At 49.5% G+C, this 23,457-nt stretch overlaps 1 protein-coding gene across 1 annotated transcript in view; it reads right to left on the minus strand.

Moving 5' to 3' along the window:
* The window catches only part of NAA25 (N-alpha-acetyltransferase 25, NatB auxiliary subunit), a 792,299-nt gene that overhangs the window by 440,537 nt on the left and 328,305 nt on the right, over positions 1 to 23,457 (minus strand). Inside the window, exon 12 of the mRNA XM_085636118.1 lies at positions 21,783 to 21,990. Coding sequence (XP_085492244.1) covers positions 21,783 to 21,990 — 208 coding nt within the window. The remainder of the gene's footprint in view (positions 1 to 21,782; positions 21,991 to 23,457) is intronic.

A 23,457-nucleotide genomic window follows, 5' to 3' on the forward strand; every position in this document is an offset into this window, starting at 1 on the left:
GAAGGCCTTGTGCGAAGGACAACCTTGACCGGATGAACAGCCAGGAAAGAAGGTTTGGAAGAAAGAGCCTGAAACTCACTCACCTGGCAGGCAGAGGTGATGGCAACCAGAAATGCAGTTTTAAGTGTCAGAAGTCTGAGAGGACAGTTATGTACCGGCTCAAAAGGAGCGCACATCAGATAGGTCAAAACCAGGTTGAAGTCCCACTGGGGCATTACGAAAGGAATTGGAGGAAACAAGAACGTAATGTTATGTTATCTTAGCTTGTAGAGCGCGACAGCTGCCCCAGCAAGGGGGCGTCCCAGCGCTAATGCAGGAAAGACGAACACAGCAGAGAACCCGCCAGAAAAACTAAGGGGCAGGGAAAAGATATGTCTTGATGGCTTTTCTGAAAGCCAAGTAGTTGTCAAGGCCACGGATCTGCACAGGGAGCGAGTTCAAAAGGATGGCGGCTCTGTAGCGAAAGGAGCGGCCGCCAGACCGAACTCTACGGGGTCGGGGAACCACCACCAAATGCTGACCCTGTGAGCGAAGATGTCGCGTGGGGACATAAGGCAGGAAGAGATCAGTCAGAATGGGAGGCGAGGGCCAGTTTCAAAACCATGAATGCGATGCACAAGGCTTTGAATTCACTGCGTCTGGCTACAGGTAGCCTGTGCAGACAGCCAATAGCATTAGACACAGTAGAATTTGCTGAGACCTAGAAGTGTTCTGGCGGGTGCATTCTGTGCCCTTTGCAGCCTCAGGACCTCCGCTTTGTTGGACCCTAAATAAAGGGAACAGGCATGGTCAAGTCTAGATAAGACCATAGCCGGAATGATGACCTGACGCGTAGAGGCGTCGAAAAGGCTCAACAGTGGTCTAAGCCCCCGAAGGAGTCCAAAACATGTCCCAGACGTTTTTTTCATTTGGACTTGATAGTTCAAGAAGGAATCAAGCCATACCCCGAGGTTTTTTACTACCCGTTTAGGGGAAGGGGACTTACCGAGGCTAGTTGGCCACCAGAGATCACTCCGCCGACCATGGTCCCTACCCACTAACAATACCTCAGATTTATTAGAGATCAGTTGGAGGCAGTTGCTGTTCATCCACTCGGCCACTGCTACAAGGTCGCCCTGAAACTTAAGGGCATCTTGCTCGGTGTTATTAGAGAGTGCCACCAACTGGGTATCGTCAGCGTAGGAGACCATGGTCAGACCTCTACTGCTGGCAACTGCCGCTAGAGGCTGAACATATATATTGAACAGTAGGGGACTGAGGGAGGAGCCCTGAGGCACCCCTTGTTTAACTGGATGTTTGCCCTTAAGGAAGCGATTTACAATAGGGACTTGAAAAGAGAAGGCTGGTCAGGAAACCGAAGGAAGGCCGAAATATAGCCTTTTCTTGTGCCCAGAGCAGAGCCCTGCTGGGACATAGAAAGAATGAAGAAGAGAACCTCTGAAAAAGGGGCAGAAGGGGGATCCAAAGCCTTTGTTGGGCACCATGCCACAAACTTATTCCATCTACAGGCATATACCGTTTTGGTAGAGGGACGCCTGGCTGCCAAGATAACATCACAGACTTCGGGAGGAAGGTCGAAAGCTGTCAACTGTCACCACTCAACCTCCACGCAAGGAGGTGGAGGCTGGACAGGTTCGGGTGGAGGACCATCCCCTGCTGCTGCGACAGTAGATCCTCCCGAAGGGGCAGTCTGATCGGAGGATCTATGGCGATGTGCAAAACTCGGGATGCCAGACTCTACATGCCCAGTCCGGGGCTACAAGAATGACTTGGGCCTGCTCGCACTTGATCTTCTTCACCACTCTGGGTAAAAGTTGCATAGGCGGAAAAGCGTATAGAAGACTGCAATTCCACTCGCGACAAAAAGCCTCGCCGAGTGCCGCCTTGGAAATTCCAACGCGCAGACCTGCTGACATTGTGCGTTCTCTTCGGTGGCAGACCAAGGCTCTCCCCATTGCTGAACGAGACCTTGCACCACCTCCGAATGAAGACGCCATTCGTGACCCATCATGCACCGGCGGCTGAGTTCGTCCGCCCTGGCATTCCAAGAACCTACCAGGTGTTAAACCACCAGGGACATACCCTGACATTCCAGCCACTTCCAGAGATGAAGTGCTTCCTGACATAGGGTCCACGACCTCACTCGCCCTGTTTGTTGCAGTACCACATGGCGGTGGTGGTGTCCGTGAACACCTGCACTACTCTCCATTTGGCAGAAGGAAGGAATGCCTTAGGTGCAAGACTGATCGCCCGCAGCTCCAGAAGGTTGATGTGGAGCCGGGAGTCCGCCGGAGACCAGAGGCCTCTAATCTCCGCCTCTCCCATGTGGCCACCCCACCCCAGAAGTGATGCATCTGTCACCACTGTGAACTCTGACTGGGTAAGGGAGAGGGACCTGCTGTTGACCCAATCCTGGTTCTTAGCCACCACTGCAATTGGCGTGTAGTGCCCTCCGAGATCTGGACGCAATCCAAAAGATTCCCCTGATGCTATGCCCACTGGAACTTCAGGTCCCACTGCAGAGCCCGCATATGCCACCTGGCGTAGTCCATCAGCAGGATGCAGGAGGCCCAGCAGCCTTTCTTTCTCACCGAAACCCGGGATAGAGTCTGAAAGATCGGAATCCTAGCCCGAATATCCCAGACTTGTTTGGGAGGATAAGCCCGAAACAGCGCTGTGTCCAGAACCGCTTCTGAGAGGGAATCAGGTGTGATTTCGGCACGTTGATGGTGAACACCAACAAATGCAGGAGGTCGGCCGTTTTCTGGAGGTGGGAGAAGACAGCCTGAGGTGAGCCTGCCTTCAACAGCCAGTTGTCAAGATAGGGGAAGACTGGAACCCCTGATCTGCGCTGATGAGCTGCGACCACCGCCATCACGTTCATGAACACCTGAGGGGCGCTGTTAAGGTCAGATGGGAGCACAGCAAACAAAGTGCTTGTGGCTTACCATGAACCGAAGGTAACGCCGATGGGCTGGCTGGACGGGGATGTGAAAATAAGTGTCCTTCAAGTCCAACGCTTCCATCAGTCTCCAGGGTCGAGGGCAGAGAAGACCTGAGCCAGTGTCAACATTTTGAACTTCTCCTTCCGGAGGAAGCGGTTGATGTTCCTGAAATCCAAGATAGGACACAGGCCCTTTTCCTTTTTGGGCACCAGAAGTGGGAATAACAACCGCAACCTACTTCTGGGGCAGGAACTCATTCGATGGCTTCCTTGGCCAAGAGGGCAGTAACTTCCTGTTGGAGAAGGGTAAAGTGATCCTCCGACATGGGATGGAATTGAGGTGGCATGGATGGAAGGGTAGTCTCGAAGGGGAAGGAGTAGCCCCTTCAGACTATCTGCAAAACCCACCTGTCCGACGTGATGGTGAGCTAGTGAGGGGAAGTGATGGCGAATCCTGCCGTCCACTGGAGAACGGTGGCCCAGAAAGGACGGACTTGGGAGGGCTTGGACGCTACCCCAGAGGGGGAGATTGTGGACTGGCCTGCCCGCTGGCCCCCAGATCCACAATGGTGGGTCCCACACCCCCAGCCACACAGAGGTTGGACAACTTGCACAGGCCTGTGGCTCTGGGTGGAACGTGGCGGTGCACCCTTTCCGTAGCCACAAAAGGGGCGAAAAACAAACTGTGCTGGGCGGGAGGGGGAAGCGAGGTCCAAGAATCTGGCCGTAGCCCTGGAGTCTTTAAAGCGCTCAAGCTCGTGGTCTGCCTTGTCGCCAAACAAGCGACTGCCATCAAAGAGCATGTCCAAAAGTGCAGCTTGGACATCACCCGAAAAGCCAGTGGACCTCACCCAGGCGTAGCGTCTCAGGGCTGCTGACGTTGAAATCGTCCTGCCTAGTGAGTCGGCGGTGTCCAGCCCACATCTGATGGCAAACTTTGCTGCGTCACTCCCTTCAGCAACTGCTTGGGAGAGCACGGCCCGGGCCTCCTCCCGGCACTGTGGCAGCACCTGCGCAACCGTATCCCACCCCGAGTGGGAGTGACTGACCAAGAGACATGCGGTGTTCACCGACCACAGTCCTAAGCTGGAGGAAGAAAACATCTTCCCAAGGCGGTCCAGCTTCTAGGATTCCCTAACAGTTGGTGAAGTAGGGAATGCGCCCTTGAAAGTCAAGGCTTGGACTACCAAGCTCTTAGGGGTTGGGGTGTTTGGAGAGGAAGTGTGGTCGCCTGTTGCCAGGCGGTGGTGTCAGGCAATCATCCTATCCAAAGGAGCCCGTGTTGGGCTTGGAACAAGTGCCCAAAAGATTGTCCGTGAGGGCCTCATTGGACGGCAGCAGGGGATCCAAGGAGACCGCTGCCGGTTGAAGCATCTCAGTCAGGAGGTTAGTTCTGACATCCACCGTAGGAAGCTCAAGGTTTAAGGCCTCAGCTGCTCTACGCAACACCACTGCGTATGAGGCATCCTCCTTCGTAACGCGACCCTCAGCCTCTCCTGCTATCAGGAGCAGCCCTCTTCCTATCTCCCCTCTATTTGGGCAGGGAGACAGGTGGGAAAAGTCAGCTCACCGCTGCCAACCCCACCCCTCTGGGGGGGTGGGGGGGAGGCAAGGTGACGCCCACTCTAAGTGCACGCCATCTTGCAGATGACAGGCATGCTCCAATAAGGATTAGGGATTGTGTCCACTCCCCACGTGGGGCGACCACACCAAGGGTGTAATCACCCTAACGTCAGTAGCCCATTGACTACTAACCTCAAGACCCTTAAAATGCCCCCTAAATACAGTATTTAGTCCTGAACTAAGAAGGCAAATTCCCGCAACCTCCGAAGATTAAGGACGAAAAAGACGCCCAGCAGAAGAGACTGCAGAGAAGAACTGACTTGGCCCCAGACCTACAGGCCTGTCAGCAGTTTCCATAGATGCAACGCCAAAAGCCACCTTGTCTTGCAGCCAGCTACCGCCAGAACCCTGGAAGGACTGATTGACGTCAACAAAGACCAAATCCCCTGTGAACAGAAGCTCTGTTCAAAAGAAACTCCCAAGACAGACTGAGCCTGCTGAGGACAAAGACACCCAACACCTGGAACCACCACTGCATCCGATGCCTAGGGCCTGAATTTGGGTGTCTCACTGGTCCCACCGAGGTCCCCCAGCGCTCCAGAGTGAGTCCACCATGGGTTGACCCATACCACACTTCCAGACATCGCCTGCAGCCTCTGCACGGAGAACCCGCCCCCAACCGCAAGTGGCCCGGTAAGGTGAAATCTGACCTCAAAAGACACCCCTGCATCCAGCCACCCTGCGCCCTGGAGAAGAGAATGTGAGGTGCATTAACGTCCCCAAGCCCTCCAACTTACCTGCCCAGATATTGGTTCCTCCCAGAAGTCTTCCTTTAGCGAGCCTGCAGACAAAATCCAAAACCGGCAACTCTCATTGAAAACAGGGCACTCGATGCCGAAACCACACCCTGCACCCGGCCGCCACTGTGCTGTTGTGGGTGCACCTTGTGTGCTAAACGGGATACGCCTTTTGCCCTGAGCCTAAGTCCAGGAGCTTTGCTCCCACAACCTTGTGGCCTGCTCGTGAGCAACCACCAACAGGAGGCCCCCTATCCCCTATTGGATAACATTGGGCCTCAGCACTCTCTACCTGGCAGCCCTAATGCCGCTGAGGGTGTTCTGAGTGCTTCTTTGACCCTGGGGGAACCATGGTTCTAACCCCAGAATACCCCCTCTCATAAACAAGTCCTTATCTGTAAACTGATAACTTAATTTCCTCCCATAAACCTGCATTGACTGCTTTCTTGTGAAAATTGTATTGTGTAGGTCGTTTTGTATGAGCACTTGAAAAACTGCAAGCATCTAAAAACTGATTTACTTACCTTTTCTCCAGGAAATGTCCCAGTGTGATATCTAAGCACATCACACTGAGTATAAAAAGTAATCCATAAAGTAATCTAACAGTAATTTCTACTGTATTTAAAGTATTTACAAACCTGTACAGAGACATTTTCATTCAGCTTGCTTGTATTGTTCAAGCTGCCTTGAAAACTACCAGTATACCTCATTTTGGTATAGTATATACAGAGCCAGCTTCCTACAGTGGCATACTATTAACAATGTTTTTTCCTTACAAGTTTGGGTGGTCGGCCGCTGCTGGACTGTCTTGGGTTTGAGACTTTGTAATTTGGGGTTGTTTACTCATGTCTCGGAGGAGGTTATGCTTGCTCCTTAGTTTGGAGGTGGAGAATGGGGGGGTACGAGTAGAGGTGGGTGGGGTAGATTCATCAATTGAAGTTTTCATAAATGGCAGACCCCAAATTTACAGTAATGGACATTTCCTGGAATATTAGGGGGATGGGCTCCGCTTTTAAGAGCTAGACCATTCATAGTATTTGAAGATAGCCATGCTGCAAGAAACACACCTCACCCGCAGTGAAGTAAACGCCCGAGGCTTAGATGGCGGGGATAGATTTTTGCAACCACATACTCTGCATTTGCCCGAGGTGCACTGATTAAGGCAGGTACTCCTTTTGAAGGAAAGCATTCTGTGACCAACAAAGAGGGTCACTATGTACTGTTAAAGGGTAGATTGCTCGGTCAAGATATCACATTGGGAAATAGATGCTCCCCTAGCCAGGATCAGATAGTATTTGTACAAGAATAGTCAACCGAGCTGGCTCCAATGGCAGTCACTGATCTAGTGGGAGAAGACTTCAAATGCGTAGCTGATGTTGTGCAGGACCGCTCCACCCTCCCAAGCCAGGAGCACCTGCGCATAGAACATCAGAGGGCTTCAGGAAATGGATGGAACACTGGGAGTTGGCCAACATTTGGAGAGTACATCACGGGTTGGAACAGGACTACTCTTATCACTCTCATATATACTACTAACATACTATGTTGGATATGCTCATGTGTTCCACCAGAGTTAGCCACTGGGTAACGCACACTAAATATTTGAGACATACGGTGTCTGACCACAGTCCGCTTATCTTGAAGTTTAGGCCAAGCGGGGTACCACCCAGAGATTCCCACATGGACTCCATCCCCAATCTCCAGAAGATGCATGCTTTAGGGAAACTAATCCATCATCACAGATTATTTTGGTCACCATCAGGGCTCTGCCTCTTTGGCGTCGGTTCAGTGAGAGGAGTTTAAGGTGGTGGTGAGAGGATATTTTATCTGTCAGTCAGTGGGAGTGCAAAAGTAGCTCAATAACACTACCCCATATGGATGCCAGGCTGCATGAGTTAGACAATGATGTTGGGCCGGATGATTATTTGCGGACCCAATTTAGGGAGGCAAGGGAACTTTAAAATACATACTGGAGCCCCTACGCGGTTAGGATTACAAAGATTACACAGCAAGGCCACATGATGAAAAGAGTAGACCTGGTAGGTTACTAGCATGGTATATTAGACCCGTGTCCCAGGGGTCACCTATCACCCAGGTCCATTCAGGAGACGCCACACCACTCTAAGCTCCTAGTGAGATAAATACATAATTCTGGGAATATTATGAATCCTTATATGGGCGATCGGAACCAATGGACCTGGATGGCTTGGTAAGCGTTCTAGACAGGATGTGCTTGCAGGAGCTGGTCCCGGTAGCTCGAGAAGAACTGGGTCCAATATCAAACCAGGAAATTAGAACCGCCATCAAAGATACGGCTAACAGGGAGACCCCAGAGTCAGACGGCCTCCCAGCAGAATTTTATGCTACCTTTGTTAGATCGTTAGCCTCCTGGCTGGAAGCCCTGTACCCAGAGTCATTGCATAAGGGTTCCCTACCTGAATCTACCAGAGAAACTATAGTAATTATCCTCCCTAAGACCAAAGAATAGAATGTCCCTGTTTCTGCATTCCACCCCTTATCCATGCTAAATGTAGATTTTAAGATCCTCAGTAAAGTCCTGGCACTCCAGTTGCTACCTTATAAGCCGACACAGTGACCAGAATAGATTTATTCAAGAAAGGAGCACATCCCTGAACCTCAGCAGATTATATCGCATCCTATATCACCCAGATGTGCTGGCCCACCCACACACTTCTATCATGTCGATTGACCTAGAAAAAGTCTTCTCCCCGGTTCAATGGGATTATTTTTGCAAAGTAATTCTTCGGATGAAGGTAGGGGAACAGTGGGTGAAATGAATCCGAATATTGAGCTTGCCTCCCACCGCAGGGGTTAAGAGGGTCTACAGCATCTCTGCAAGGTATACTGTTCATAGAGGCACGAGACAAGGATGCAGTTGGTCACCTCTTTTTTTTCGCTCCCACCATGGATCCATTGGCTGAACTGTTTCAGCGGGAGGGCACAGGATATGGTGCGGGGGTGGATGGTACAGAACATATATCGTTATATGCAAGATGCCCTACTACTTTTAGGGAACAGCTCGGCTGGGGCATAACACGTGATGGACCTATTGGAGGAATTTGCACTGGACTTGGGTCTCCAAGTAAATATGGCTAGGACCTGCTTGTTCTCTGTGGTGGTTGGCAGCCAGAGGCCGGACCACATGCTGCATAGTCTGAGCTGGTCCACAACCACGTTTAAGTGCCTAGGAATACAATTGTTCCACTCCTTGGACGTTTTGCGGGAGGGGAACTTGGGGGGCGCCCTTCAATCTCTTAAGTCCTTCATCTCTTTCTGGCCATCTCTAAAATTATCCATTATGGTGCAAATTTCTTTATCCAAAATGGTCGTGTTACCAGGACTTTTGTTTTGCTTCACTAACCTCCCGGTTAAAATCCCTGGGTCCTGGTTCAAACAGTTACATACTGGTATGGGGTGGTGGCTGACAGTGTGTCACTAGAGACTCAGACATCCCCCGAGGACGGTGGCTTGGGAGTCTCAGATTTTTAAATGTAAGATTTAATCGGCCCAGTTACAGTGGGTGGCACAATGGCTGGCTGCTGCTAGCCGGGAGGAGATGGGCCAGATGGGAAGACTTGCTCCTCAGGAGGCATTATTGGCAAAGCTCATGGCCTAGAAGGTGGAGTTCCCACGGCCAGGAGTCCTGCTGTCTGTGGCACTGGAGTGATGGAAACTATGTTTGAGTCTAATAGTTGGGAGCCTGCTATATGCCCGAGCGTTACCATTAGTGGGGTTCCCACATAGAGACCCGACTAAGTTCTTTAGAGTCCAGCAGCTGACGGATGGACGGATCTTGGGCTGCTTACAGTGGGAGACTCTTTTCAGTTGGGAACGTTGATCCCGTTGGAAAATTTACTGGCACATTATAAGTTGCCCCCATGCCAATTCTTGACTAATGAAGCACTAATAAGATCGTTCAGAGACCTGTAGTAGGGAGGAATCTTTTGTCTACTTTTGTTGACCATGGGTGATGCATGGCACTTAGTGAAATGGTTCTATAGAGCATTGTAGGAAATAACCAGACAGCCCCTTGTGGCCCTAAGGGCTCTGTGGGGAGCTTTGTTCAGGCGTGAATTGCCAGACCGCAAGTGCAGTGTGTTCTGGCAACGCGGCTGAAATGTACCCAATTCAATTATTTGCACATTACTTTTTTAAAACCTCATCGACTTCAGGCCATATATGCGGAGGACTATGGCCATGTCCTAGATGTGCAGTTCTGGATGCGGAATTTGAGCAATCAATCAATCACAGCATTTATATAGCGCGCTACTCACCCGGAGGGTCTCAAGGCGCTTGGGGAGGGGGGGGGGGCGCTACTGCTCGAACAGCCAGGTCTTGAGCTGCTTCCTGAAGGCGAGGTGGTCTTGGGTCAAGCGGAGGTGGGTCGGGAGGGAGTTCCACGTCTTGGCGGCGAGGTAGGAGAAGGATCTTCCTCCTGTGGTGGCTCTTCGGATGCGGGGGACGGCGGCAAGGGCGTGGTTGGTTGATCAAAGCTGGCGTGTGGGAGAGTAGAAGTTGAGCACATGACTTGGAGCTGCCCCAAACTGCACCCATTTTGTGGAGAAGTAATGAATAGGCTGACCCGTATATTGAGTCGTCCACTTGCTTGTTCGTTGGACGTATGTCTGCTGGGATTATTCCAGAGGCCTAAGACGAAGAAAGTGGGCTCCAGATTTTTGTATTTAGCCCTGGCGAAAAGACGCATAGCGCCCGTATGGAAATTGGAAATGGGCCCATGGATGGAGGCATGGGTACTAGATGTTACAATCTGGGCTAGGGCAGAGGAGAAAGCCCTCATTCGAGAGAGTACCAGGGGAGTGCGTGGGCACCCCACTGCAGAGTTGTGGTCAGAGATACTTGGGAACTGTGAAAGACCAACTGAGGACACAGAGTACCTCTGATGATTACGGGGGTGGAGTTGGGGGAAGAGGGGTAGTCCTTTGCAGCACTCAGCAAGGACAGGTTCTGCAAACTAGTGGATATTCTGCATTACAGTCTCCAGAGCCCGCACCTGGTCCTGCATGGCTGGCCCCACACATTTACTCCTATTCTAGAGCCCATACCAAAGACATGGGTGGTAAACCATAATGTGGTATAATGCCTTATTTACACTCCAGCCCCCCACCATGGCTTGCCCTCTCTTCCTAGGGTGGCAGACGGTTCTAAAGAGCACCCCTGCACAAGGCTCTCACTATAGTGTGATGAAGACTTCCATAAAGGCAATTGGGTTTGTTATAGTTTTTAAATGATTATTTTAGAATGGTCGCTAAAACAGTTCCCATTACATGGTCTTACGGAGCACTAATAAATGGTGGATGGCCTTGCCCAGGATCCCGGTACACCAGAGGTTCTCTCTGGTGAACAATATTGACAAGTGGTATAGATAATAGACACGGCATCTGAGTAGGTAAAATAAACAGGCAGACGTGAATAGTGATTTGAGGGATTAAATAGACACTGTTCGTACTGGAGATTTGCTTAGACATCAAATACTGGTAACTCAAGGTTTGGGGAAAAGTAACATTCCTCCCTTACATATCTGTCAGTGGTGAATGTGGGGTCGCTTCCTTTGCTTTTAATACCGTCAAACATAGTTGACTGTATCCTTGTAAAGTTCAAAAACCATATTATTGCAATGTATATTATAAAATGCCAATAAAGATATGTTTGAAAAAATAAAAACCTGAAAACGCTGGCCAGTACTGAACCTGAAGAAAGAGATAGTGCTTTCATTGTTTTGGGGAAGAGTCAGGCATAGGTTTGTCTTGAGTTTAGTAGCATCGGTAGTGGAAAGAGGCAGGGAAGCAGAGCGGAGGAGGGTATCTGAGTTTAGAACGGTGAAGAGTTTAGCTAGGTAGCATAAGAAGACATTTGCAGAGAACCGTGAAATGTTCATGCAAGGAGAGAAGAGCACAGATAACTTGAGAAGGAAGATAAAAGGAGTTGTGAAGGTCAACACAGTATACTAAATAAGCCAAGTCAATTGCTGTGGGCAGATAGGCTGAGGACTTCTTCACATACTCCTTGGTAGAGGATTTCCTTCACCTTCACACAGTGCTGCATATTTGCCTCTGATTGATTGCAGTGACTCGAGCCAATGAGGGCATTAACTAGGTTTTGATAGTTTGAGGTGGTTCTTAAAGGGATTTTACATGGTAAAACTGTAGTAATCGTGGAAGGTGTGAGAAAAGGTAGGTCCAGACTGATGCCAATGTATGAGGGGTTTGGGGGAAGGGATTTATGTGGGGTGAGTAGGATGAAGGCAGTTTGTTTAGCTTTGGATCAAAAGTTAACAGAGTGTTTGGTCTTATAAGTTTGTAGGCCGTTCATATACTGCGCTGATGTGTAGTTGAAAGAAGCTGTTTATGGGTCACATAAGCAGGGTTATAGACGAGAGGTTCCCTGGTGCATATGTATGTGGTGAAAATGAAAGGTGTGCAGTGTGGGGGAGGATAGAGGTTGCAGGCAGTATAGGAAAGAGTCCTTTTTGCATGGTTACCCCCCACTATTTGTCTGATATCTGATGCACTTTGAGTGTGCACTGGATCCCTGCCAATCAGGTTCCCAGCCCCTATGTTCTTTCCCAAATCTGTAGTTTTGTTTCCACAAGTGGCACACCTCTGGCTCACATTTAAGTCCCTTGTAAAACGTACCAATGGTACCAAGGGCCTTGTGACCAGGGAGAGTCTAAGGCCTGCAGCATGTGTTGTGCCACCCTCAGAGATCCAGCACCATACACACTGCCATTACAGGTTGTGTGTTTTGGTGCAGACACAACCTAAGAGTCGACATGTCACACATCCCTGTGTGCCATGCCCACCAACCACGGCCTGTGGCATAGGTAAGTCACCCCTCTAGCAGGTCTCACAGCCCTAAGGCAGGATGCACTATCCCACAGGTGAGGCCACAGCTGCATGAGCAATGTGCCCCTATAGTGTATGTGCCATTCACAGACATTGTAAGTGCAGATGAGCCTTATTGAGTACATGGGCTGAGAGTTTGTCATTATGAACTCCACAGCTCCATGATGGCTTTACTGAATGCTAAGGAGTTCAGTATCAAACTCCTCAGCATATTAAAGCCACACTGATGCCAGTGTTGGATGCATTACAAGTTGTATTCAGAGGGTACATTAAAGATGACCCCTAAAAAAAGATCAACTACCTCGTGCCCAGCTGACTGGTCTGCACCAGTGTGCCACACACACACATTTCTGCCCCCCTGAGGTGGGAGCCCTTGTGCTTTGGTGGATCAGTGACAAAGGGTGATTGGGGTGGAGGCGCTTGGCACCCACCCCAAGCTGCAACAGCAATCAGGGAGGTGAGTCCACCCACTCGATCAAGCCCCACTTTTGGCGGCAAGGTCAATGGGAAAGTTACTCTGGAGAGGTGTGACCCCTCTCTGCCAGGACCACCCTTAAGGTGCGCTGGAACAAGGTGAACCTTCCTTAGGAAATCCTCCATCTTGCTGCTCAAAGACCCTGCGAAGAAGACAATGCCTGTCCTGTGGCCAGAGACCTCCAAGAACCTGAAGAACACTGCCCCTCTTCAACCAAGACCAGATCTTCCAAGGACAGCGACAAAGTCCAGAAAAACACCATCTTCAAAGATTCCGGATCCAGGCAGGTCTGTAACCCCTGCCCCCGATGCCAATGGCCAGAGTACGAGGGGCTTAGCGGTCTAGTGAGGTCTCCCCAGCGATCCAGACTTTGACTCCATCGGTGGCTAGCCTCTCCTGCACTCCACGAAGTCGCCTGCAGCCTCTACACAAAGTGTCCCACGACCAGCTGCGGTGAAGAAATCCAGACAACAAAAGGCACCCATGCATCCGCAGCACCCCGACCTTCGGGAGCCCAGCTGACTGTGCCCAGGAGTCCAGCAACCCTCCAACTTAACTGCCCAGCCGGTGGTCACCTTCATCTAGCCTCCTGGACGGAGCCTGCAGCCACTTTGTGCAACCGAGATCCCCCATTGGAAAGCATTGGGAGCCTGAAGCTGATTTTGCACCCTGCACCTGACCACCCCTATGCTGCTGTTGGTGTAACTTTGGTGCTGCCTTGTGCCCCTCTCTGTGCTCACCTTAACCCCTTGGGCTGTGCCCTGAAATCTCAGGTACCTACCTGTAAGAGGCACCTTGTTCGGTGCCCCCAGTCTCCATTCACTAACATTGGGCACAGTGAACTCTGCAACCAACCACCCCAGTTATGCTGGTGGTGCAATACCAACCTTGAAGAGTAATTGCACACTTAACTATTAATGCATATAACGGTTTTACTCCCATAGGATTGCATTGCCTTTTTTCCTATTGCATTTACCTGCATCTTTCACAACTGCTATGTTCTACTGTTTCTGATTGACAATACAAAAGTATTCCTCTCACTGTAAAGCATTTTTACTGCCTTGCAAAACAATTCTTAGTGCAAAGTATCATTACTATTCTTGAAACTGTTCGTTACCTGCAACTGAGTTCCACTTGGTTCTAAAGTACAAGTTACTTACCTTCGGTAACAATGTATCTGGTAGAGACGATTCTAGCAACAGATTCCTTAACGTAGAATTATCCCCAGGCATGAGACTGCATCCGGAAAAATGTTGCCACAGAATCTCTGCGCGCCGGGGGCGGTACCACACGACCCCGCCCTGATGTCGTCGGCGAACGTGACGTCGGTGAGGTCACAGAAGTCCCACCCCGGCGCGCTGACGTCTGTTTTCTTCGGAGAATTTTCCGCACCACAACGCGGAGCCATCACAAACAAAACTGTAAGAGTATGGGAACAGTGTGTGATAAACCAGTAAAACAAAAAAGGAAGAAGTGAATGGTGAAGAACAGCACCATTAGGGACAGTGACAAGCACTGTATTACTAAAAGCCATGGAAAGGAAGGAGCAGAGCACTGCTCTGAGAAGCAACTTCCCAAGGCGAAGGCGGAATCCCCCACTGAGACAGAAAAAACATGTGAAAAATGTCGGGGCAGACAGAAAACCAGCCACCACAATCAAGAACAGCGAAGGGCGACACGTCCAGAACAGACGAGGAACGACAAATCACCCCAAGACAACACCAGCAAGGAGGTTCATATCCCCTGTAAAAGCTAAGGGCGGAGGCAAAACCAAGAGACCCCAATGCAAAGGAGCGCAGAGAAGCCAGAGACCCCAAACGATAAAAAAAGAAAGGGAGAGGATCAAATAAAAGGAACGAAGCAAATGCGACCCCCGGAGGGAGGCGAGTGCTGAAGACCAAGCTGAAGGGTCCTTGCAGAACAGGGATGAAGGACGGGCCGTGAAGGAATCTTCGGCTAGAATCGTCTCTACCAGATACATCATTACCGAAGGTAAGTAACTTGTACATCTGATAGAGACTACTAGCCTCCGATTCCTTAACGTAGAATAGATACCCTAGCCATACCCAGAGGGGAGGAGGGTCTGCGAGAGAACCTCACCAGCCTGGAAGAACACAGGCCCCCAACAGGGGATGCGTCATGGGGACAGTAAGGACGGCCCAGTCCCCACCAAGCAAAAGTAAGCAAGAACAAGGAGAAGGGAAGGCCAGGATACCATAAGCCTACCCAAGGAGCAAAGGGCGCCCGCCAGAAAACCCGGAGGGACAGAAGGCACCCCATGAGTACCAGAGGAAGAAAAGAACCACCCTCAAAGGCAAGGAAAAAAGGGAGGAACGGAGGGAGAGCCCGCCCCAGGAGAACACACACAGTGAAGGGGACAGCTGAATGGGTGTCCATCTCGAACAAGGGAACAAGGCCGGAGCGGTTCCACAGTCGAGAAGCTCACATGTGAGAAAGAAGACAGACGCGCAAGGCTCCAACAAGCAAGGGACAGGAGCGGACCAAAACTACCAGGCACGCGCAGCAGACAGCTGGCAAATACTATGAAGCAGCGGCTAAGAACAAGTCGAGCGCAAGACGAAGACAGACAAGAAGGACCGCCCCAGGAGCACCACCGGTCAACGAATAGAAGCGGGACCGGCCAGAAGAGAAAGATACATGTAGTGCCGACCGAAAGTCGTCAACCAGAACACAGGAGAGCACCAGGAGAACCAGCCCCCTTGGAACACACAGCAGACAGGCCCCGGCCGAAACAGCGGAGAACTAGGTGGGAACATCAAGACAACGCTGCAGGCAGCCTGAAAAAGGTTGGTCCGGCGATCTAGAGGCGAAGAAACCCTATAGAAGAAGGATAGAACCACCCTTTGATACGGAGTGGGACAAAACCTGGAGCAGTGCAGGCTGTGCTAGGGAGAGGGAGAGGGCACCAAGCGGTATACTGTAACGCCAGGAAAATGCGAGGAACCAGAGAAGGTATCCACGCCCGCCTAGCTTAAGACAGGGCAATACAATAGCCAACAAATACCGCACCTAGGGTATGAATCGTCCCTAAACAAAAACAGGGAAACACCTCTTAGGGAAACCCACAGCAGAGGTCAAGAGACAAAGGGCCGAGGGGGACTTGGGGACAAGCCGTGAGTCCCGGCGACCTCCTGCGACATCGCAGGGAACCCTGCGGGGCTTTGCGGCGAGGCCGGGACGCCATGGGCCGAAGAGGGGAACCCCGAAGGGCCGCATCTCGACGGAACCACACCTCCAAAACCTGAAGCCGAACTAGTCGGAGCCAGGGGCAAAGCTGTTGGCGAGTCCGCAGAAGGCCCCGCGCACGGCGAGGGATCCACGGACGTCGCAGGAAAAGGAGGAGGGCTTCAAGGAAGCCTGCAGAGCCGTAGCATAGGCTTTCATCTGGACCCTTGTCACCCCAACGCCGGGAAACGGCAGATAGGGTGGCGACGGGCGAGGACGCACGTCCCAAGAGGAACCGGCGCCCTCTGCCGAAGGAGGACGCGGCCTCGGTGGCGAGCTGCAAGACTTACCGACGGGCGAACGACGCCCATGGGGCCTTGGCGAAGGACGATGCCGCAGCCGGAAACGGCAGCCCCTGGATCCGTCCGAGGTAGGAGACGGGCGCTGCGACGAGACCGATCTGGACAAGCGGGCAGACAGCACTTTCATCCGGCGCTCCCGCAGGGATTTCGGCTTGAGATGCTGACAAGCCTCGCAGGCTGTAGAGTCATGGTGCTCACCCAAACACCACATACAAATAGTATGAGGGTCCGTCGCAGACATTTGACGTGCACAAGAAGCACACGTCTTGAAGCCCGAAGGCATCCAACACTTTTCCCAACTCAAGGCGCTAAAGAGGCCTGAAAACAAGCCAAGGAGCACACTCCAGTTCCGCATTGCATGCGGAAAAGAAGGAAACTGACGTCAGCGTGCCGGGGTGGGTCTTGTGACATCGCTAACGTCACGTCCGCGGACGTCAGGGCGGGGTCACGTGGTACCGCCCCCGGCGGGCAGAGATGCTGTGGCAAAACTTTTCCGGATCCAGTCTCACGCCGGGGGATAATTCTACGTTAAGGAATCTGCGGCTAGTAGTCTCTATCAGATATAAAATAAAGTAATATTTTTTTTTACAAAACAATTGGTTTTGAATTCAGTGTTTGAGTGCGTGTAATCATTTCTTGCCCGAGTGTGTACGACAAATACTTAACACTGCCTCTGATAAGCCTAACTGCTCGACCACACTACCATAAATAGATCTTTTAGTATTATCTACTGAAGCCTCTGGGAATCTACTGGACTCTGTGCACACTATAACTTACTTTGGTAAAGTATATACAGAGCCAGCTTCCTACAGACAGCATTTTGGCAGATGTTAGAGCAGCTACTTAAGCAACATCAGTCACAGGGAGCATCACTCAGTCAAAAATTTAGCATACAGTATCATTTCACTACAGTGTATAGGGCACCACTCACTCATATGGTGTTGGGGGATGGACACATGATTGTCAGATTTATGTAGTACTCACAACAGCCTTTCTGTGAAAGGACCACCAAGGGTTTGCCATTGGGCTACGGTTGCTCAGTCCAACAGCAACATGGGCCAAATGCTGGGAATAGCTGAAGGCATGTGCCCTTGGCCCAACCTAAGCTGGAAGCCTGATGAAGCAGTGAACAATGGGAAATAACTGTCGCCCAAGGAGGGCCTTCCTGATGCTGTTCCACTAAAAAGTAGCAGTGGTTCCTGGAAACAGTGCGCTCCATTCACTCTTCTAAGAGATGTGATAGCAACCAGGAAGGCTACTTTGCAAGTGAGGAACTGTAGTTCGCATTTGTGCAGAGGTTCAAATGGAGGACCCATGAGTCTGGTAAGGACAATATTTAAATTCCATACTGGAGAGGGTGGAACTCTGGGTGGAATTATTCTTTTAAGCCCATCCATAAATGCTTTGATAGCAGGTACTTTAAACAAAGAATAGTTTTGTCTTTTTTGGAGATAAGCTGCTATTGCAGCGAGATGTAGTCTTATGGATGTATATGCTAGGTTACATTGTTGTAGGTGCAACAGATAACAGATGTTTTTAATAGAAGCATCTAGTGGATTGATTTTGTTATTTGTACACTAAATTACAATTTTTTTCCACTTTCTGGTGTACCATGCTCTAGTGGTAGGACGTCTAGCCTCTTTAATGATGTTCATACAGTCTGGCGGGAGATCGAGGTAGCCAAAGTCTAAGACTTCAGGTGCCAGATAGCAAGGTTGAGTTGATTGGGATCTGGATGCCTCATCTCTCCATGGTTTTGAGTTAGAAGCTTGGGTGAGAGGCGCAGCTTTTGATGAGGAACTACTGATGGTTCCAAGAGGGTTGTGAACCATGGTTGTCGGGCCTGTGAGAATGAGAATGCAAGAGGCCATCATCCCAATTAACTGCATGAACACTCCAGCTGGTAATGAGTGTTGAGGTTGAAATTGTGATATTAGTGCTTGAATGTTGCATATCCTGACTGGGTTGGGGTATGCTAGAGCTTTTGAAGTGTTTATTGTAGCTCATAGATATTGTTGTGTGCTGGACGGTTGGAGGTTGGACTTGGTATGGTTCACTGTGAATCCCAATTGGTGAAGCAACTGGATTGTTTTGAATGTGTGTTGCACACGGCTGTTGTATGACTTGGCTTTTATGAGCCAGTCGTCCAGATAAGGGAACACGTGAATATGTTGTCTTCTTAAGTGAGCTGCTACTACTGCAAGGCAACTTTCTGAAGACACTGGGTGCTGTGGTCACCCCGAACTGGAGGACTTTGAACTGATAGTGCTGACCGTCTACCATGAACCTGAACCTGAGATATTTCCTGTGAGCGGGTTGAATGGGAATATGAAAGAAGGCATCCCTTAAATTCAGAGTGGAGAGAAAGTTGCCTTGTTGAAGCAGTGGTAGTACCTGTTGTAAAGTGTCCATGTGGAAGTGGTCTGATTGAACCAGAGCGAGCCGTCCTTTTTTGGAATGAGAAAATATAGGGAGTAAACCCCTGTGCCTTGATGAGGCAAGGGGACTGTTTCTATTGCATGTTTTTGCAATAGAGAGAGAACCTCTTGTTTTAGAAGAGTCAGATGTTCCGAGGACATTGGACGTTGTCTGGGAGGAATGTTTGGGGGAGTGAAGGCGAGTTCCAGGCAATAACCATGCTGGATAATTTGTCTCACCGACTTGTCTGTTGAGATGGAGTTCCAGACAGGTAGGAACGGTGATAGACGTCCCCCCGACAGGAGTGGAATGATGGAGAGGGGGGGGGGGGGGGGGGGGGGAGAAGGGAAGTCACTGCTTGGTAGTAGGGAAGTCGTGGGAGTTGTTAACGCGGCCTCGTTCCTTATTGTTGTTACTCCTGTATCCTCCTCGAAAATTTCCTCAAGAGGAGGTAGTTTGATTGGGACTTTTATATGATGTAGAGGGATGTTCTGAGCCAGCCCTGTAAAAGGAGCGACGAAGAGAGCCTCTAGGGGAAGACAATTGCAAGGCCCCCTTGGACTTGGCAGTCTCAGCATCTTTTTTCATCTTCTCTAAAGATGTGTCGACTGTGGGCCCAAAAAGATGTTCTTGGTCGAAAGGCGGATTAAGAATAGTGGATTGCACCTCTTGCTTAAATCCGGATATCCGGAGACAAGCAGACAAGCGTGCCTGCGTAGTAAAACGCTGGTATTAATAGCACGAAATGCTGTGTCAGCCGAATCGAGGGCACATTTTATAGATGTGTTGGTTATTAGTTTACCCTCCTGTATAAGGTCATTGGCTTTGTTTTTATATTGGTCAGGAAGATGTTGCATAAGCTTTTCAAGCTCATCATAGTGAGCTCTGTCATGTCTGGCTAACAAAGCTTGGGCGTTGGCAATCCGCCAATGATTTGCAGCCTGTGACGCAATTTGTTTGTCAGATGAGTCTTAGTTTTGATTCCTTATCGGGGGTGGGGCATTGCCTGTGCTCTATGAATTAGCACTCTTGCGTGCATTAGACACGACAAGAAAATCCAAAGGGACCTGACCTCTGATGTACACAGTGTCATTGGGAGCTGCCTTATATTTTTTGTCCAACCAGGAGTTGAGGATCCTGGCTCCGACAGGGTCTTTAAACAATTCTGGTGCATGTGTTAGCATGCCCTTTAGCATTGGCAGGGTGTGCAAGGACTTTTGTGAGGGTGCACATGTTTCCAATAAACAGTCTTCCTCTAAAGGATCAGAGTGTAATTGTACCCCGTGGTATTGAGCAGCCCTATTAAATAGTTGCGCAAACCCAATATCATCATCTGGTGTAGATGGTCTAGAGGTTCGGGTCATTGTGTCGATCGGGATCTGTATTGTAATCATCCCAAGGATCTATATCGTGTGAGATGAGATGGTGTGAGTGTCATCATCCTTATCTGGATCTCCGTTCCCATCCCCATCAGTATAATCATCTTCATCATCTTGTGATTGAGGTGAAAACGTATGTTGTGGCGAGTGTGCTGGAGAAATTAACAAATTAGGATCAGCTGGAGGAGAGAGGGGTGGAGAAGTACTGGTGCCCATTTCCTTCTCTTTAATGGGTATTCCAGAGTCCAACGGGTCCAGTTTCCTCTTTTTAGGAGGCTTGGCGACAACTTGACCTGTTTGAGGGCCAATGTGTAGTGTTTTTTTGCTTAGGATCTGAAAAATCTGGCACAGACTGTTTAGGTACAATGTCCTTTTTCGGTGCCTAAGGTTTAGGGTCAGAATGTTGTTTTGCGTCTGAAGCTTTCTGTGGGGTCTTGGACTCTTTAGGTTTCGGTATAGGAGTTTGTGGCTCCGAGACCTTTTTCGGCTCAGAAGGTTTGTCCTTCGTTTGTTTCGACACTGAGGGCTTCGGCATCAAGGCTGTTTTCGGTGCCGAGAAAGAAGGGTGTGGCACCTCTTTAGTTTTGGGCTTCGGTGCTGAAGGTGACTTGGCACCGGGACAGGGTTGGCTCGAGCCCAAGCCGGATGGCTTTTCTTTCGGTTTCATAGCCGGGCCAAGGCATCTGAAATGTGTAGCAGGTGTCCGACGGAGGGCGAAGGTGTTCCGGATCCTTTTGTTTGGGGCTGGTTAGGAGAGGGGTCTCTGTACTCACGGACCGCTGAGCTGGTGTGACCGCCTCCTCTTCGATGTCGGAGTCGTCTGCCTTGGAGACCTCTCCTTCATCAGCTTTTTATTCTGGCTGGACATTGGGATCTGCTCCTAAGATGTCCTAAAGCGAGCTGCTTTCGCTGGACATTGCGTGATGTTGAGCCCGACTGGCATGGTTGGTTTTCTTCGATCTGATAGATGCACAGGCTTCGCAGTTCTTGTCCTCGTGCTCTGGGGAGATGCATGGGGGGGGGGGGTGTTCTTTCTTTCCTTACCCACCCCCCCCCCCCAATACCTGGGGCATTTAAAAAAAAAAGTTCTTACCATTCACTGCTGGCGTGATTGGCACTGATAGACGCAACGGCCCGCGTCGAAGATCTAGGTCCATGATTTAATATTTTTTGGAAGATGCGCGTCAAAAGGGAAATGCGCTAAAGACAAAGCCGTCTAGTGGTGAGAGATTAAGTATCGAAGAGGGTTTGAGAACGACACCGACCCGGAGCACAGCAAATCACATCCTAACCCGATTGCGGAAAAAACACGAGATGGAGTTGATGCCCTTGCTCACAATCACCTATCTCGGGACTACAAAGACTTCTTCCAAGACACAAACAAAGTGCAAACATCCAAGCCCAACACCAAATAGCGATCTACGCACAAGTATATGATCTACAGCTCATATGCCTCGGACATTTCTTTTCTTGGCCATTACATACACTTGCTACCCATTAAGCAGTAGGATGTGATCGGATAGCAAACTGTCCTCTCTTTCTACGGAGACCATTCGTTCTTGCTTTATTCAAATTTTTTACATAAAACACCCTCAAAACGATCCCCCATACAACATATGCTTTGATAGGGGCTTCACCTAAATAAGTAAGGGAAATGTGTCAACTAGGGAAGGAGCACAGTCACTTTATAAGTGGCTAAGAAAAACATGACAGAAGACAAAAACTGTGCACCCCAATAGGGAGGATTCAGTTTATTAACTTCAAAGTTTCTCACCAAATTCCAGTCCATGACGGTATCGCAGAGTCAGTTCTCGGACAGCAGCAAACTTGTGGTCTTTATCCATAGCATGGTACAGACCAAGCACCCTAGTTAGTTGCGAAATACATAGGTGTCGTTGTAATGTTTTAACATCTTCTGGCAGAGCAAGTTGACCATCTGATGGTGCAGAAAGAGGTAACGAACTAAGCAACCGATTTATAAACTGAAAAAAAAAAATACACAAGCTAAAGAAAGTGCACTGTAAAATGAAAAACATTACATTCTCAGAAAATGCCAGGCCTTTCAGTACGTTAAAATCACGATGAACCTAAAAAGAATGCACATTCATCAAATGATGGTTGAAATTTTAACTATAATAGGAATGTATTTAGTATAATAGACGAGGGAGTTAATGTCAGCAAACAATATGCCATATTCTTGTTTCACTGTACTCGGATGATAAAAGGGAAGAGAAATGACAGTACAGTAATGGCACAAAGTAAACCTAGGACAAGGCAGCAAATTACTATGTAGATACGATGCACCAGATGCGAGAGAAATTATCTTTCTAAAATAAAACAAGCAGGTCTCTTCCACCCCTCCTTGAGCAATTAACTGAAATAGGTTATTATACACAGTTCTCTCTTGTGTTCTCTGGAGATATGTTTTGGGGGGGGGGGGGGGGGGGGGGGGGGACTTTTCAGTAGAGGTCAAATATTTGTGACCATCTGGTCAAGGCACATACTCAGATTTCTCCTCTGAACGGCTCCATCACATTAATCTAGGGATTGGCACCAGTCATAGGGCATTTTAAGTGTGGTTACTGTACAGCTTGGAAATATACTACCAGTACCAAGTCATTTGCACATCAAAATACCAAAATTACTTTGACTATGCATACAAAGTGTAACTCCGCTAATGCAACATGCAATTTGTCAGTGCACATATGCGTGGCCAACCTTCCCAGACGATAAAGGCACGCATTCTACAACACATGAGCAGAGTAAGATGCCAGTTAGCCAATGCTCCAATAGTTAGAACATCTGTTTCCAGGCAATACTAATTAAAGGAGATTCATTGACAGATTATTCAACAAACTTCCCCAAGCCCCCTTGGTGGTGACATAGCAACACAACCATCATTCTTGGAAAGCCACTGGATATATCCAACTATTAAGTGCTGTTGAAACATACAGATGTACAGATTGAATCTGAGAATTATGGTGCCTAATCCCCCACTATTTCCTTGGACACTTTTTTATACCTCATCCAAGTGAGGAACAGTTATTTCCTCAGGCCAGTCCCCTCATTGCGTAAATTACAATTTTGACACTACTTCTTATTGGACAAATATACTCTTGTAAAGTCCCTTGACAGACTCCCACTTAAAGGGTGAGTGTGGAATTCTACTGCCAGAATTGCAGGCAGGGTGCACCATACCAAAGGTGAGGGCATTTCTGCATTAGCAGTATGCCCCTACAGTGTCTGTGCCATTCACAGACATTGTAAGTGCAGCGAAGCCATGTTGAGTACATGGACAGGGAGTTTGTCAGCACTAACTCCATAGCTCCATGACGGCTTTTCTGAAGACTGAGAAGTTTGGTACCAAACGTCTCAGCATACTATACCCACAATGATGCACTGTTGGATTTAATGTAAAAAGCACTCGGAGGGCATCTTAGCAATGCCCC

This window comes from Triturus cristatus, chromosome 11, assembly GCF_964204655.1.
Source record: "Triturus cristatus chromosome 11, aTriCri1.1, whole genome shotgun sequence".
Taxonomy (NCBI): Eukaryota; Metazoa; Chordata; class Amphibia; order Caudata; family Salamandridae; genus Triturus; species Triturus cristatus.